The sequence below is a fragment of the Salmo salar genome, chromosome ssa29 (assembly GCF_905237065.1).
Source record: "Salmo salar chromosome ssa29, Ssal_v3.1, whole genome shotgun sequence".
NCBI classification, from domain to species: domain Eukaryota; kingdom Metazoa; phylum Chordata; class Actinopteri; order Salmoniformes; family Salmonidae; genus Salmo; species Salmo salar.
The window spans coordinates 14078875-14094672 of record NC_059470.1 but is presented as its reverse complement, the minus strand read 5'-3'; the positions used below and the strand labels follow the sequence as shown (position 1 = coordinate 14094672).

The 15798-nt window shown below is 41.9% G+C and overlaps 1 protein-coding gene across 2 annotated transcripts in view; it reads right to left on the bottom strand.

Moving 5' to 3' along the window:
* Window positions 1-12145: 12145 nt before the first annotated feature.
* LOC106590193 (protein disulfide-isomerase TMX3) overlaps window positions 12146-15798 on the bottom strand; it is a 56010-nt gene continuing 52357 nt past the window's right edge. For both annotated transcript variants that reach the window (XM_014180931.2, XM_045711027.1), the window contains exon 16: window positions 12146-14527. In XM_014180931.2, the coding sequence (XP_014036406.1) occupies window positions 14255-14527 (273 nt within the window). In that variant the 3' untranslated portion in view covers window positions 12146-14254. The remainder of the gene's footprint in view (window positions 14528-15798) is intronic.

The window sequence follows — 15798 nt, the reverse complement described above, 5'->3', positions numbered from 1 at the left end:
GCATTTAATGTATACTGAACAAAAATATAAAAGTATCATGTAAAGTGTTGATCCATGTTTCATGAGCTGAAATAAAAGATCCCAGAAATGTTCCATATGCACAAAAAGCTTATTTCTCTCAAATGTTGTTTACATCCCTGTTAGTGAGCATTTCTCCTTTGCCAAGATAATCCATCCACCTGACACGTGTGGCATATCAAGAAGCTGATTAAACAGCATGCTCATTACACAAGTGCACCTTGTGCTGGGGACAATAAAAGGCCATTCTAACACATGCAGTTTTGTCACACAACACAACACCAATGGGATCATCTGAGACCAGCCACCCGGACAGCTGAAACTGTGGGTTTGGACAACCGAAGTATTTCTGCCCAAACTGTCAGAAACCATCTCAGGGAAGTTCATCTAAATGCTCGTCGTCCTCACCAGGGTCTTGACCTGACTGCAGTTTGGCGTAGTAACCAATTTTAGGGGGCAAATACTCAGCTTTGATGGCCACTGGCACGGTGGAGAAGTGTGCTCTTAACGGATGAGTCTGGTTTTCACTGTACCGGGCAAATGGCAGACAGCGTGTATGGTGCCATGTGTTGCGAGCAGTTTGCTGATATCAACATTGTGAACAGAGTTCCCCATGGTGGCGATGGAGTTATGGTATGGGAAGGCATAAGCTATGGACAACAAACACAATTGCATTTTATCAATGGCAATTTGAATGCACAGAGATACCGTGTCCGAAATCCTGAGGCCCATTGTCGTGCCATTCATCCATCGCCATAATCTCATGTTTCAGTTGGATAATACACAGCCCCATGTCGCAAGGATCTGTATACAATTCCTGGAAGCTAAAAATGTCCCAGTTCTTCCAAGGCTTGCATACTCACCAGACTAGTCACCCGCTGAGCATGTTTGGGATGCTCTGGATTGACGTTTTTGTTCAGTGTATAATCATAGGCTAACACTAATGGAAGGAGTTGACAGTACATCAGATGCATAACAATACCTCTAAAAACATTACTATTCGTTCAAATCCATTTCACAAAACCTGCCATGAGGGTTCAATGCATTATCTCAGTGAAAATGTCACTGCATTTAATAAATCAATTACAATGAATGTAAACAAACACTGATGATAGGCGTCATTCACATTTGGAGTGGATTCAGTCCCAGCCAAATGTGTACCCTAGTAGAGTGCTAAGTGATTTTTTTAAGTGATTTGATTTGATGATTTATGTTTGAGTGCTTTGAAAGAGGAGAGGTGAAACATTCATCTGCCTTAAAGTCTGTTTTCAAGTGTGTGATTATTGTTACTGCATGAGCATCTGCAACATCTTTGATAAGACAGCCAACCGCCCCATATTCTCACACATTCACTCTGCCCTAGGAAAGTTTCCCAAAATGTCATCTACAAACTGACAAGACAATATTAAACCTGTTTGAACTTTTGACAATTGGACTGAAAATAGCAGCCGGAAACCTACTCGAAAAGGGCTATGTGAAACTATCTTAGGGGGTGTTCATCTCTTTTGAATGAGTGATAGAGGACGCAACACAATAACAGAGACAGGCAGCCGTTTGTACTGTATTGAGGGACTAGTATTTGGAAAGGCTGAAGTTGTAAAGTGTTTGTGTAATGAGTGAATATAATAGGAAACAGATAGACAGTCTGTAGTGGTAGTAGTCATCCATCAACCATAATGGAGGGAAAAGAAGGAAGTACAGGTACGGGTAACTGCCAAATTAAAGGAAACACGAACGGCTTCAATGCACCTTGGCATAGATTCTACAAGAGTCTGGAACTCTGTTGGAGAGATGCGACACCATTCTTCCACAAGAAATTCCATCATTTGGTGTATTGTTGATGATGGTGAAAAACGTTGTCTCAGGCGCCGCTCCAGAAGCTCCCATAAGCGTTCAAGTTGGTTGAGATCTGGTGACTAAGACGTCCATGGCATGCGGTTTGCATCGTTTTCATGCCATATCAAACCATTCAGTGACCACTTGTGTCCTGTGGAATGGGACATTGTGATCTTATGGGGGCATAGCAATGTTTGCCAAAATAATGTCCTGTTCAGCATTTTTTTAAATGACCCTAAGCATGATGGGATATTAATTGCTTAATTAACTCAGGAACCACACCTGTGTGTAAGCACCTTTCAATATTCACTGAACAAAAATATAAAACGCAACATGCAACAATTTCTAAGATTTTACTGAGTTACAGTTCAGAAAATCATTCAATTGAAATACATTCATTAGGCCCGAATCTATGGATTTCACATGAATGGGAATACAGATATGCATCTGTTGGTCATAGATACCTTAAAAAAAAGATAGGGGCGTGAATCAGAAAATCAGTCAGTATCTGGTGTGACCACCATTTGCATCATGCAGCGCAACACATCTCCTTCACATAGAGTTGATCAGGCTATTGATTGTGGCCTGTAGAATGTTATCCTACTCCTCTTCAATGGCTGTGCATAGTTGTTGAATATTGGAGGGAACTGGATCACGCTGTCATACACATCGATCCAGAGCTTCCCAAACAGGCTCAATGGGTGACATGTCAGGTGAGTAGGCCTCTAAAATGATATTGGAGGTGGCTTATGGTAGAGAAATTAACATTAAATTCTCTAGCAACAGTTCTGGTGGACATTTCTGCAGTCAGCATGCCAATTTCACGCTCCCTCAAAACTTGAGACATCTGTAGCATTGTGTTTTGTGACAAAAATGCATGTTATAAAGTGGCCTTTTATTGTCCCCAGCACAAGGTGCACCTGTGTACTGATCATGCTGTTTAATTAGCTTATTGATATGCCACACCTGTCAGGTGGATGGATTATCTTGGCAAAGGAGAAATGCTCACCAACAGGGATGTAAACACATATGTACAAAACATTTGAGCGAAATAGGGTTTTTGTGTTTATGGAACATTTCTGGGATCTTTTATTTCAGCTCATGAAACATGGGACAGACACTTTACATGTTACGTTTATATTTTTGTTCAGTAGACGTATCCCTCATTTACTCAAGTGTTTCCATTATTTTGGCAGTTACTTGTACATGTAATGACATCTGTCAGTACTCAGTGTACAAGGGTGGGTTGGTTTCCATGGTGAACATTGATTAACCAACCCACCTTATCTCTTTCTTGTCCCTTTCTTTCTTTGAGTGATGAATGCTAAGCTTCAAGTGCCTTGAAAAATAAACCAGTATGTATATGTCTCTATATACTGAGTCTACCAGACTCAGAACAGCCTCAATTCATCAGGGCGTGGACTCTACAAGGTGTCGAAAGGGTTCCACAGGAATGCTGGCCCATGTTGACACCAACGCTTCGCACAGTTGCGTCAAGTTTGCTGGATGTCCTTTGGGTGATGGACCATTCTTGATACACACAGGAAACTGTTGAGCATAAACAAATTAAATCAAATTGTTATTTGTTACATGCGCCGAATACAACAGGTGTAGTAGACCTTACAGTGAAATGCTTACTTACAAGCCCTTAACCAACAATGCAGTTTAAAAAAAAATAGGTGTTAAGTAAAAAATCGATCAATAAAAAATAACAGCAACAAATAATTAAAGAGCAGAATTAAAATAACAATAGTGAGGCTATATACAGAGGGTACCGGTACAGAGTCAATGTGCGGGGGCACCGGTTAGTTGAGGTAATTGAGGTTATATGTACATGGAAGCAGAGTTAAAGTGACTATGCATAGATAATAAACAGTGAGTAGCAGCAGCGTAAAAGGGGGGTGGGAAATGCAAAGAGTCTGGGTAGCCATTTGATTAGCAGTTCAGGAGTCTTATGGTTTGGGGGTAGAAGCTGCTAAGAAGTCTTTTGGACCTAGACTTGGCGCTCCGGTACCGGTTTCCATGCGGTAGCGGAGAGAACACTCTATGACTAGGGTGGATGGAGTCTTTAACAATTTTTTGGGCCTTCCTCTGACACCACCTGGTATAGAGGTCCTGGATGGCAGGAAGCTTGGCCCCAGTGATGTACTGGGCTGTACGCACTACCCTCTGTAGTGCCTTGCGGTCTGAGGCCGAGCAGTTGCCATACCAGGCGGTGATGCAACCAGTCAGGATGCTCTCAATGGTGCAGCTGTATAACTTTCTGAGGATCTGAGGACCCATGCCAAATATTTTCAGTCTCCTGAGGGGGAATAGGCATTGTCGTGCCCTCTTCACAACTGTCTTGGTGTGTTTGGACCATGATAGTTTGTTGGTGATGTGGACACCAAGGAAGTTGAAGCTATCAATCTGCTCCACTACAGCCCCGTCGATGAGAATGGGGGCGTGCTCGGTCATCCTTTTCCTATAATACACAATCATCTCCTTTGTCTTGATCACGTTGAGGGAGAGGTTGTTGTCCTGACACCACACTGCCAGGTCTCTGACCTCCTCCCTATAGGCTGTCTCATCGTTGTCAGTGATCAGGATGCTGAGCTGTAGTCAATGAATAGCATTCTCACATAGGTGTTCCTTTTGTCCAGGTGGGAAAGGGCGGGGTGGAGTGCAATAGAGATTGCATCATCTGTGGATCTGTTGGGGCAGTATGCAAATTGGAGTGGGTCTTGTGTTTCTGGGATAATGGTGATGATGTGAGCCATGGCCAGACTTTTAAAGCACTTCATGGCTACAGATGTGAGTGCTACGGGTCGGTAATCATTTTAGCAGGTTACCTTAGTGTTCTTGGGCACAGGGACTATGGTGCTCTGCTTGAAACATGTTGGTATTACAGACTCAGTCAGGGACAGGTTGAAAATGTCAGTGAAGACACTTGCCAGTTGGTTAGCGCATGCATGGAGTACACGTCCTGGTAATCCGTCTGGCCCTGCGGTCTTGTGAATGTTGACCTGTTTAAAGGTCTTACTCACATCGGCTACTGAGAGCGTGATCACACAGTCGTAAGGAACAGTGGATGCACTCATGTATGTTTCAGTGTTACTTGTCTCGAAGCGAGCATAGAAGTAATCGTCTGAGCCAGTGTCGTACGATTCAATCGTAGTCCTAAATTGACGCTTTGCCTGTTTGATGGTTCGTTGGACAGCATAGCCGGATTTCTTATAAGCCTCCAGGTTAGAGTCCCGCTCCTTGAAAGCAGCAGCTCTACCCTTTACCTCAGTGCGGATGTTGCCTGAAATCCATGGATTCTGGTTGGGGTATGTACGTACGTACAGTCACTGTGGGGACGATGTCATTGATGCACTTATTGATGAAACCAGTGAGGGATATGGTGTACTCCTCAATACCATCGGAAGAATCCCGGAACATATTCCAATTTGTGCTAGCAAAATAGTCCTGTAGCTTAGCAGCTGCTTCATCTGACCACGTTTTTATTGACAGAGTCACTGGTGCTTCCTGCTTTAGTTTTTGCTTGTAAGCAGGAATCAGGAGGAATTATGGTCAGATTTACCAAATGGAGGGTGAGGGAGAGCTTTGTATGTTTCTCTGTGTGTGGAGTAAAGGTGGTCTAGAGTTTTTTTCCCTCTGGTTGCACATTTAACATGCTGAAAGAAATTAGGTAAAATGGATTTAAGTTTTCCTGCATTAAAGTCCCCGGGTACTAGGAGCGCCGCCTCTGGATGAGCGTCTTCCTATTTGCTTATGGCGGTATACAGCTTATTGAGTGCGGTCTTCGTGCCAGCATTTGTTTGTGGTGGTAAATAGATAGCTACGAAGAATATAGATGAAAACTCTCTTGGTAAATAGTGTGGTCTACAGCTTATCATGAGATTCTCTAACTCAGGCGAGCAAAACCTTGAGACTTACTTAGATTTCATGCACCAGCTGTTGTTTACAATTACACATAGACCGCCACCCTTGTCTTACCAGAGGCTGCTGTTCTATCCTGCCGACAGTGTACAGTGGCAAGAAAAAGTATTTGAGCCCTTTGGAAATTCCTGGATTTCCTCATAAATTGGTCCTAAAATTTGATCTGTACTTCATCTAGGTCACAACAATTAACAAACACAGTTTGCTTAAACTAATAACACACAAACAAGTATATGTTTTCATGTCTTTATTGAACACACCGTGTAAACGTTCACAGTGCAGGGTGGGAAAAGTATGTGAACCCTTGGATTTAATAACTGTAAAACCCGCCAGTTGTATGTTATTCATGTCGTCGTTCAGCCACGACTTGGTGAAACATAAGATATTTGTTTTTTATGTCCCGTTAGTAAGTTATATGTGCTTGTAGTTCATCTATTTTATTATCCAGTGATTGTACGTGGCTAATAGGATCGATGGTAAAGGCAGATTACCCACTCGCCGTTGGATCCTTACAAGGCACCCAGACTTACCTCCCCGATATCTATGTCTCTTTCTCCTGCGAATGACGGGGATGAGGGCCTTGTCTGGAGTAAATCCGACTCGAACACAGAAAAAATGTTCTTCTTACAGTACGGGGTGAGTAATCGCTGTCCTGATATCTAGATGTTATTTTCGGTCATAACCGACGGTGGCAGAAACATTATGTACAAAATAAGTTACAAATAACGCGAAAAAACACACACAATAGCACAATTGGTCAGGGGACTGTAAAACAGCAGCCATCTCCTCCGGTGCCATTATGTTCACAGACCCAGCAAAGTTGCAGTTCTTGACACAAACCGGGGTGCCTGGAACCTAGTACCATACACCATTCAAAGGCACTTAACTCTTTTGTTTTGCCCATTTACCCTCTGAATGGCACACATACACAATCCATGTCTCAATTGTCTCAAGGCTTAAAAATCCTTCTTTAACCTGTCCCCTCCCCTTCATCTACACTGATTGAAGTGGATTTAATACTGATTGAAGTGGATTTTCTTAATATTTTGTATGCTCAGTATATATCAACCATCGTTATTAACTGGCAAATATTATGTCAATATATTTGTCACTTTAAACATCATGCTGACCACAAACTGTTAAATGGGTCTGTGAATGAGACTAAAAGTGTTTTTTTTTTTATTTCACCTTTATTTAACCAGGTAGGCTAGTTGAGAACAAGTTCTCATTTGCAACTGCGACCTGACCAAGATAAACGCAAAGCAATTCGACACATACAACAACACAGAGTTACACATGGAATAAACAAAACATACAGTCAATAATACAGTAGAACAAAAGAAAACAAAAAGTCTATATACAGTGAGTGCAAATGAGGTAAGTTAACGCAATAAATAGGCCATGGTGGCGAAGAAATTACAAAATAGCAATTAAACACTGGAATGGTAGATGTGCAGAAGATGAATGTGCAAGTAGAGATACTGGGTTGCAAAGGAGCAAGATGAATAAATAAATACAGTATGGGGATGAGGTAGGTAGATAGATGGGCTGTTTACAGATGGGCTATGTACAGGTGCAGTGATCTGTGAGCTGCTCTGACAGCTGGTGCTTAAAGCTAGTGAGGGAGATATGAGTCTCCAGCTTCAGAGATTTTTGCAGTTCGTTCCCGTCATTGGCAGCAGAGAACTGGAAGGAATGATTGCTACAGAATGTATTCTACTATTAGGCCAGACAAAATTGATTCACTGTTTAATGGATTTTCCCCCCAGAAAAGTGAGGTGAGTGAGCAAAAAAATACAAATAAAAATAATAAGGTGGATAAGGAATAACAACTTTACCACCTTGTTCTAGGCTATATGGACATGAACAATAGGCAAAATATTCAATTTCACACTGATTTTCAGATTATTATTATTAAAACACAAATTAACATTCATGAACATTATTCACACAGGATGTATAATAGAATACAATATTCTATCATCTAAAAAAAATGAAAAAAATTAATGTATACATTATCAGTTCATTAATCTACTAAATTGTATTGTCTAACAAATTCAAGAAGGATTAACAATAAATAATTGTAATCAAATTAAAATGATGCATAATGAGTTTATTACCTGAATGCATCTCTATAGACTAGGCATTAACAAAATATTCATACTAATACGATTAGGCCTCTCATAGACTAGTAGGCCTTGTAGAAAGAGGGTCAATCAAGTTAGGTCTGCCAAATTAATGTAGCAGTGGAAAAAAATACATAAATCCAGCCATAGACTATAACCTTTCATCACAAAAAAGAATGTTTATAACATGCACAATTAGAAGCATCAATCTATATGGAGCATGCTGACTCAATTCGAGCCCAGTGACTTTGCTCACCGCATCCTCGTTCGACTGTCTTGTCTGGCTGCCACGAAAACCCCCCACCTGCTGATCTGCACGAAGTGTGTGCGTGCCACTGGCGATGTACTTTGCTGGACAAGATAGCTGTTCGCGGCGGTGCATCATCACTTCAAACGCATTCCGTCATGGTGTTATCGGTTGGCCTATTACTACTGGTAGTACTTGTAAAATGTAAGTTATGAATCACAAATCTGACACACTTCGAGTTCATCAATCATTTTGACTTCAATTTGGTTGTCCAAAATACTATCAGTTTACACTGCGTCTTTGCTGATGAATGCCCTAATCTCTAGCCAGTCCAGATGTTTGTTTCGCTTGAAATATATCTGAAAATGATGCAATAACCATATATTTTACCGACTGTTGTTTATGAGGGACGTCCCACGTTCAACCTGGGCACGTAAAAAGTAGGAATTTGCGCCGGCTTCAGCCATGACTGCATGAGAGAATTGAAACATCTGTACGTCGCCTGCAGGTGCCAGCGTGTGTTTCACTGTCCAAACTGAGGCTGGAACATGATCTGAGCGCGTGATCTGAGACCGTTTGGTCTCTTGGGCGTCAACTTGGGAAAGCCTCAAGGGAGAGCAGACAGTGCATTATAAACAAAGAGCCGCATGTATTGGCCAAAAAATAACACATCTGATTATTCTTAATTTTTTTTCGGGGTGTGGAGAAAAGTGAGGTGGGGCATCCGTTAAACAGTAATTCAACTTTGTCCGGCCTTATTTGTTTGCTATTTAAACATGCAGCATAAATAAGAAACTGAAGCCGAAACGTAATCACCCTTGTCCAGTGATTTAGATTGTTGGTTTTGTGAAAGTCTTTGCAGGGGTAGTTAGAGACAGTGAGCTCGCCTCCTTCATTTAACACACAATGAAACTCGTTCTCGCTATAGGGCGAGGTAATTGAGCGATGAATTACTTTTTTCATGAGCAACACACAATGGCACTGATTCTGGTGTAGTTATCTCCCATTCTGGGATAATTCATCCCTCTAATGACAACCCAAAGGAAAATGTACAGTCTTCTCCTTTAGGGACGGCAGCGTAGCCTAGTGGTTAGAGCATTGAACTAGTAACCGAAAGGTTGCAAGATCAAATCCCCGAGCTGACAAGGTACAAATCTCTTGTTCTGCCCCTGAACAAGGCATTTAACCCACTGTCATTGAAAATAAGAATTTGTTCTTAACTGACTTGCCTAGTAAAATAAAGGTAAAATAAAAAATCAGACCTGGAAAAACAAACTGCCCTCATCTAAGGGGAAAATGCAATGTATTTGAGTTTCATATTTCCAACCCCTTTTGCATGGGGGCTTTACATGTTTTCCTGTTGAAAGTATGAGTTTGAAGGCCTATGGAGGTGCCTTTTCATTTTATGGAGTCAAGTCTTGGGAGTTTGACTTTCGTACATTGTTGTTCCCTCGGGAAAGGAAATAAATTAGTTTTACATTGAAAGTAATGCAATTAGCCTCTGCCAGACGTAGATCTCCCAAAGTTGATTATATCAGCAATAATTGAGTAGATGTCTCTACCCAGAATTACATTATAATAGCAAAGAGCAGGGAGCAGTGTGGAAGGAGGATATAAAAAATATATAGGGAGATTGAATAAGAGGGAGATAGAGGGAGAGTAGTACATGTGTAGGAGGGCGGGCTCATTGTAATAGCTGGAATAGAATAAATGGAAAGTTATCAAACCTGTTGAGGACAGACGTTCCGCGAGCGGAACGCCTCGCCAAATATCCAATGGTAGAGCGTGGCGCGAAATGCAAAAACCTTAAAAATGCTATAACTTCAATTTCTCAAACATATGACTATTTTACACCATTTTAAAGATAAGACTCTCGTTAATCCAACCACATTGTCCGATTTCAAAAAGGCTTTACAGCGAAAGCAAAACATTAGATTATGTCAGGAGAGTACCCAGCCAAAAATAACCACACAGCCATTTTCAAAGCAAGCATATATGTCACAAAAACCCAAAACACAGCTAAATGCAGCACTAACCTTTGATGATCTTCATCAGATGACACTCCTAGGACATTATGTTATACAATACATGTATGTTTTGTTCAATCAAGTTCATATTTATATAAAAAAAACAGCTTTTTACATTAGCATGTGATGTTCAGAACTAGCATACCCACCGAAAACTTCCGGTGAATTTACTAAATTACTCATCATAACCGTTGACAAAATACATAACAATTATTTTAAGAATTATAGATACAGAACTCCTTTATGCAATCGCTATGTCAGATTTTAAAATAGCTTTCCGGCGAAAGCACATTTTGCAATATTCTGAGTACATAGCTCAGCCATCACAGGCTAGCTATTCAGACACCTGCCAACTTTGGGGCTCACTAAACTCAGAATTACTATTACAAAAATTGGATTACCTTCGCTGTGGTCCTGTGTGGCTCAGTTGGTAGAGCATGGTGTTTGCAACGCCAGGGTTGAGGGTTCGATTCCCACGGGGGACCAGTACGGGGGAAAACATTTATGAAATGTATGCATTCACTACTGTAAGTCGCTCTGGATAAGAGCGTCTGCTAAATGACTAAAATGTAAATGTCTGTTCTTCGTCAGAATGCACTCCCAGGACTTCTACTTCAACAACACATGTTGTTTAGGTTCCAAGTGCGTTCAGGTCACTATCCAAAGTGTAACGCGCGAGCGCATTTCGTGACCAAAATATTCCATTACCGTACTTAGAAGCATGTCAAACGCTGTTTAAAATCAATTTATATGCTATTTTTCTCGTAAAATAGCGATGTAAAATGTCTCTCTTCGCCCCAACCGGACGTTGTATTCATTCAAAGAGGGAAAGAAAAAAATGGCGAGGTCTCGTGAACGCACATCTCCAGTCTCTCTGTCCCCAGGCAGACCACTGACAAACTGTGCTGCTGTTATCTGCCCAGAGACAGGAGACGCGTCAATCCACTTTCTGAAGGCTTTAGAGAGCCAATGGAAGCCTTAGAAAGTGTCACCTAACAGCTGATGTAACAGTGTAGGTTCTGTCCCTCTCTTCACCCCAACCTGGGCTCGAACCAGGGACCCTTGCACACATCAACAACTGACACCCACGAAGCATCGTTACCCATCGCGCCACAAAAGCCGCGGCCCTTGCGACGCAAGGGGAAACCCTACTTCAAGTCTCAGAGCGAGTGACGTCACTGATTAAAATGCTATTAGCACGCACCACCGCTAACTAACTAGCCATTTCACATCGGTTACACTCACCCCCCCTTTGACCTCCTCCTTTTTCCGCAGCAACCAATGATCCGGGTCAACAGCATCAATGTAAGAGTGTAGGTTCTGTCCCTCTCTTCGCCCCAACCTGGGCTCGAACCAGGGACCCTTGCACACATCAACAACTGACACCCCACGAAGCATCGTTACCCATCGCGCCACAAAAGCCGCAGCCCTTGCAACGCAAGGGGAAACCCTACTTCAAGTCTCAGAGCGAGTGACGTCACTGATTGAAATGCTATTAGCGCGCACCACCGCTAACTAACTAGCCATTTCACATCGGTTACACTCAGATGCTGTAATTTCGATAGAGATGCAACAGAAGGACTACAAATTGTCAGACAGGCCACTTCCTGCTTGGAATCTTCTCAGGTTTTTGCCTGCCATATGAGTTCTGTTATACTCACAGACACCATTCAAACCGTTTTAGAAAGTTTAGAGTGTTTTCTATCCAAATCTACTAATTATATGCATATTCTAGTTTCTGGGCAAGAGTAGTAACCAGATTAAATCGGGTACATTTTTTAATCCAGCTGTGAAAATACTGTCCCCTATCCACAACAGGATATTATCAAACATTTGGAAACCACGTTTCATTGTTCCATTTATTCTATTCCAGCCATTACAATGAGCCCGTCCTCCTATAGCTCCCCCACCAGCCTCCTCTGAAGTATACATAATAGTGTTTCAGTGAAGAACAAACAGGCGTCAAGTCAACAAGAAAAAGAGGACAATCTTTATTTCAAACCAGTAATAAAGTGTGACAATCTCAATTCAAACCCAATGAGCGGAGTTTGGCAGAGAATGGTAGGCAACTACAATGACCAGAATGCAAGGCAAGGGCATGTTGGTTTCCATAGTGCAGTTTCACAGTTGTCTTCTGAAAACCAAGATTAGTACTTGGGTTCGGGTGCCTAATTTTGTCAACTAAACGCTAGACACAAGCACAATAGACGGGCTAGCGGACGTCACGAAAACGATGCGCGTTCTTCAAGGGGTCAGAGGGCCGTGTGTTGTGATTCTGGATGGCCAGATAGCTAGCAACAATGACAAGGAGCTGCCATGTGAGGAATCGTAGCTAGCTAGTTTTATCTTGTTCTTGATACCAGGTCTTGTTTTTGAGGTGCTTTGACTGAAGTCATGTCTATGCTAATATGGCTCAAATTTGCTAGCCAACTAACAACTGTAACGGTCTATTTGAGATAAGTGCTCATTGTGCAAATGTATTGTTTTCGATAAACATTGGAGACTAAATATAGAACATTTTGTCATCTAACACAATCTGTTTTGCCCTATAGTTGCGCACGTGTCGGTTTTATTTCTAAACTATCAACACGTCTGTGAAATACGCTAAAGAAAAATGTAACAATTGTTAGGTAATATAGTTTTACTGGGTAACTTAACGAGAGGGCTGGAGATCACGTTTTTCGTAACACTTATATGACCTTGATCTAACATTTCATTAACATCAGTATGCCATGTATACATAAGACAAACCGTTGTAGTGGTTGATCTGGCATTGTTCATCAACCGTAGGTAATATCAAATACATGGTTTATGTCACGTCAATGCTTATGTAGGCCTAAGAATATAAACGCCACATGACCCTTTTATTGCAATGTACTGTCATTAAGTACTGTAAAAACTCCCAACAGGTTTTTGTCAGTGCATTGAGTAAACTCACACCGAATTGTATTGTAATCTCAGTGCATTTGGATGCAATCGGATACCATTTCCTTCCCAGAAACATAGCCTACCAGAACTAGTGATGGACAACAGGTGGTGAAGATCTTTCAGAGGAGAGCAAGAGCGGACCATTTTGGATCTGATCAGCCATTGTCTTCAAGTGTATTAGCATTCCATGTTTACATCCAAAATGGCACCCTATTCCCTATATAGTGCACTACCTTTGACCAGGCTGGTCAAAAGTAGTGCACTATATAGGGAATAGGGTGCCATTTCAGATCAACGAACCCATATTGATGTCATTAAGCATGTCTCCCATTACATTAACCATTGGCCATCTAAAATAGAGAAAAAACAACTTACTGTACAGTGTGACTATTTAAAAACTACAGCAGGGTAAATAAGCCAGACATCCCTTCAACCTTACATTATCCAGATTGTGGGCTATATTTATGTAATTGTTTGCATCATTTCCACTGTTTTACACTGTTCTATGAATAAGTGTCTGGAGTTACAAATGTGAGATTCCATTTGAAATGCATGAGAATTCATTTTATGGCAAATTTTCCTTCATGGGCACTTCCTCTGCAGTCGACTATGGGTAAATGGCAACATTCGGGGGGGGGTTTAATCAAAAGCTTTGATTTGGGAATTCTAAATTCCAACAGAACAAAGTGTATAAATCAATATCAAATATTTCAATGCCCTTGGACACGGGAAAAATGGGTCACCATTTTTTAACACAAATGCTACCTGATTCAAAGTATGGAATGACCCTGTGTAGTGGTTGTTTAAGAGACGATAATAATACATTTAGCTAAAATGTGGCTTATTTCCTTCCTTTCTTCTCTGCAACACTTATCAATGACTAATCTTTGTAATTCCATTTCAAAAAGGCTAATTTAATAAAGGACATGATTTTTTTTAGTGCTTTGCCTAGCGGCTGACCTAACTGACTTATAAGATTCAATAGCAATAAAAAAACAGTCTGCGAAAAGAAAACAGTATGGCAGGGGGGAAAAAGGGATGATAAAGATGAAAAAAAATATATAAAACCACACATTGTTGATATGTGTCTGAGTTTCATGTTGCTGTATGTCAATAGGCCTGTTCCTCCGCCTCCACTACCCTTGGCATTAATCTGCTTTCTTGTCGTCCGGGTTCTTCTCCTCCTGCTCCTCCTCTTCCTCTCCGTCCTCCTCGGGGCCCTCCAGCTCTCCGGAGGCCTGCCGAGGCTCATCCTCCTCTTCGTCCTCCTCCTCCTCGTCGTCCTCCCTCTTCATGAGCTCCATGTCCTCCTGGCCATCGTCCGACTCGGCTGTGCAGATGCCATAGCACATCAGGCTGATCACGCCCAGCGGCAGACCAAACAGGAAACAGCCCAGCACTGGGGAGCTGCGAAACACAGACTGAGAGGAGGGAGGGTGATCGGGGGAAAAGTTGAAGAGGAAGAGATGGAGAGATTGATAGAGAGAGAAAGAGAGAGGAGGTTTGGCAGTGGTGGACAGAAGGTAGGGTGGAACAGTGGAAAGAGTCAAATAGATTTATGCTGTTAGATTCTGGGTTAAACTTGGAACATTGCTATCCTAGAGACATGATACATCAGAAGTAAGACTATGGTATCTGAGGGGTGATAGACTGGTTTTTACATCAGAAGTTAATGGTTATCTGTAGGAGCCAGATGGCTTTGGAATGTGCTGGGTAGCCGGGAGGCAGTCACATGATTGCTATGGGTGGAGATCTTTGGGTTAGGCATCAAGGGGTTTGAGGTCAGGTCAGATCACCTTAAGGGAGAAGGAACGGTTTATTACCCCATCACTTCGTCTTCCTGTCGACCCATAAAAGATGTAAGGATTGGAGAGGAGGAGTGCCTAAATTGGAGTATATATACTTGTGGTGGAAACATGTTTTGTCTAATGCAGCTGTATTGATCCTCTGGGAAGAATTAAACTTGGTTAAGCTTTCATAGTGTTTTTTTTACTCTGATAATTAGATCCTAACAATGCCCTCTAAGCCCAAAACATAAACACATATTCAATGCCAAACATATCATTACCTAACATGCACGTTTTACTCTTGCCTTGCTCAGTTTTCCCTTCTAAAACAAGCTAAACGACCCTCACCTACAGACACACACGGTCACACACACAACCCCAGGAACCTCAAATATGACGCTATAATTTGCCCTCTTTGCTCAGCGTTCCCTTATAAACCAACCTAAATTAGCTTCACCTACGGGCACAGATGAGCTCAGGGCACTACTCCAGTGACGCACAATGTCTTCCTCTAAAATATAGATGAGTGGCAGTGAATCATTGGGCCTTAATAGAGCGGGTTGCAGGGGAGACAATGTGCCGAAAGGCAAGACATTTGGTCAAAGGCTGCTGTCATCCAGGAAGGAAAGGAAGAGAAATCCTGCCGACAACGCCAGGGGAAGAAGAGGGATGGTAATTGCCAGGCGTGTAATGTTAAAGATGGGTGTGCTATGCTAACTCATGCAGCATCATGAGTCATTGGGTCAAATGCAGACCGTCGCTTCCTTGCAGTGATGTGTGTTTGTGTGCACGCCGAGGGCAAGGTGATAGCTGCTTGCTCATCTCGTTCACTTTGAGTGACCAAGACTAGCATGGGCACTACTCAAAAGAAACTGAGTGCTTCACAATAAAAAATTATGACATTC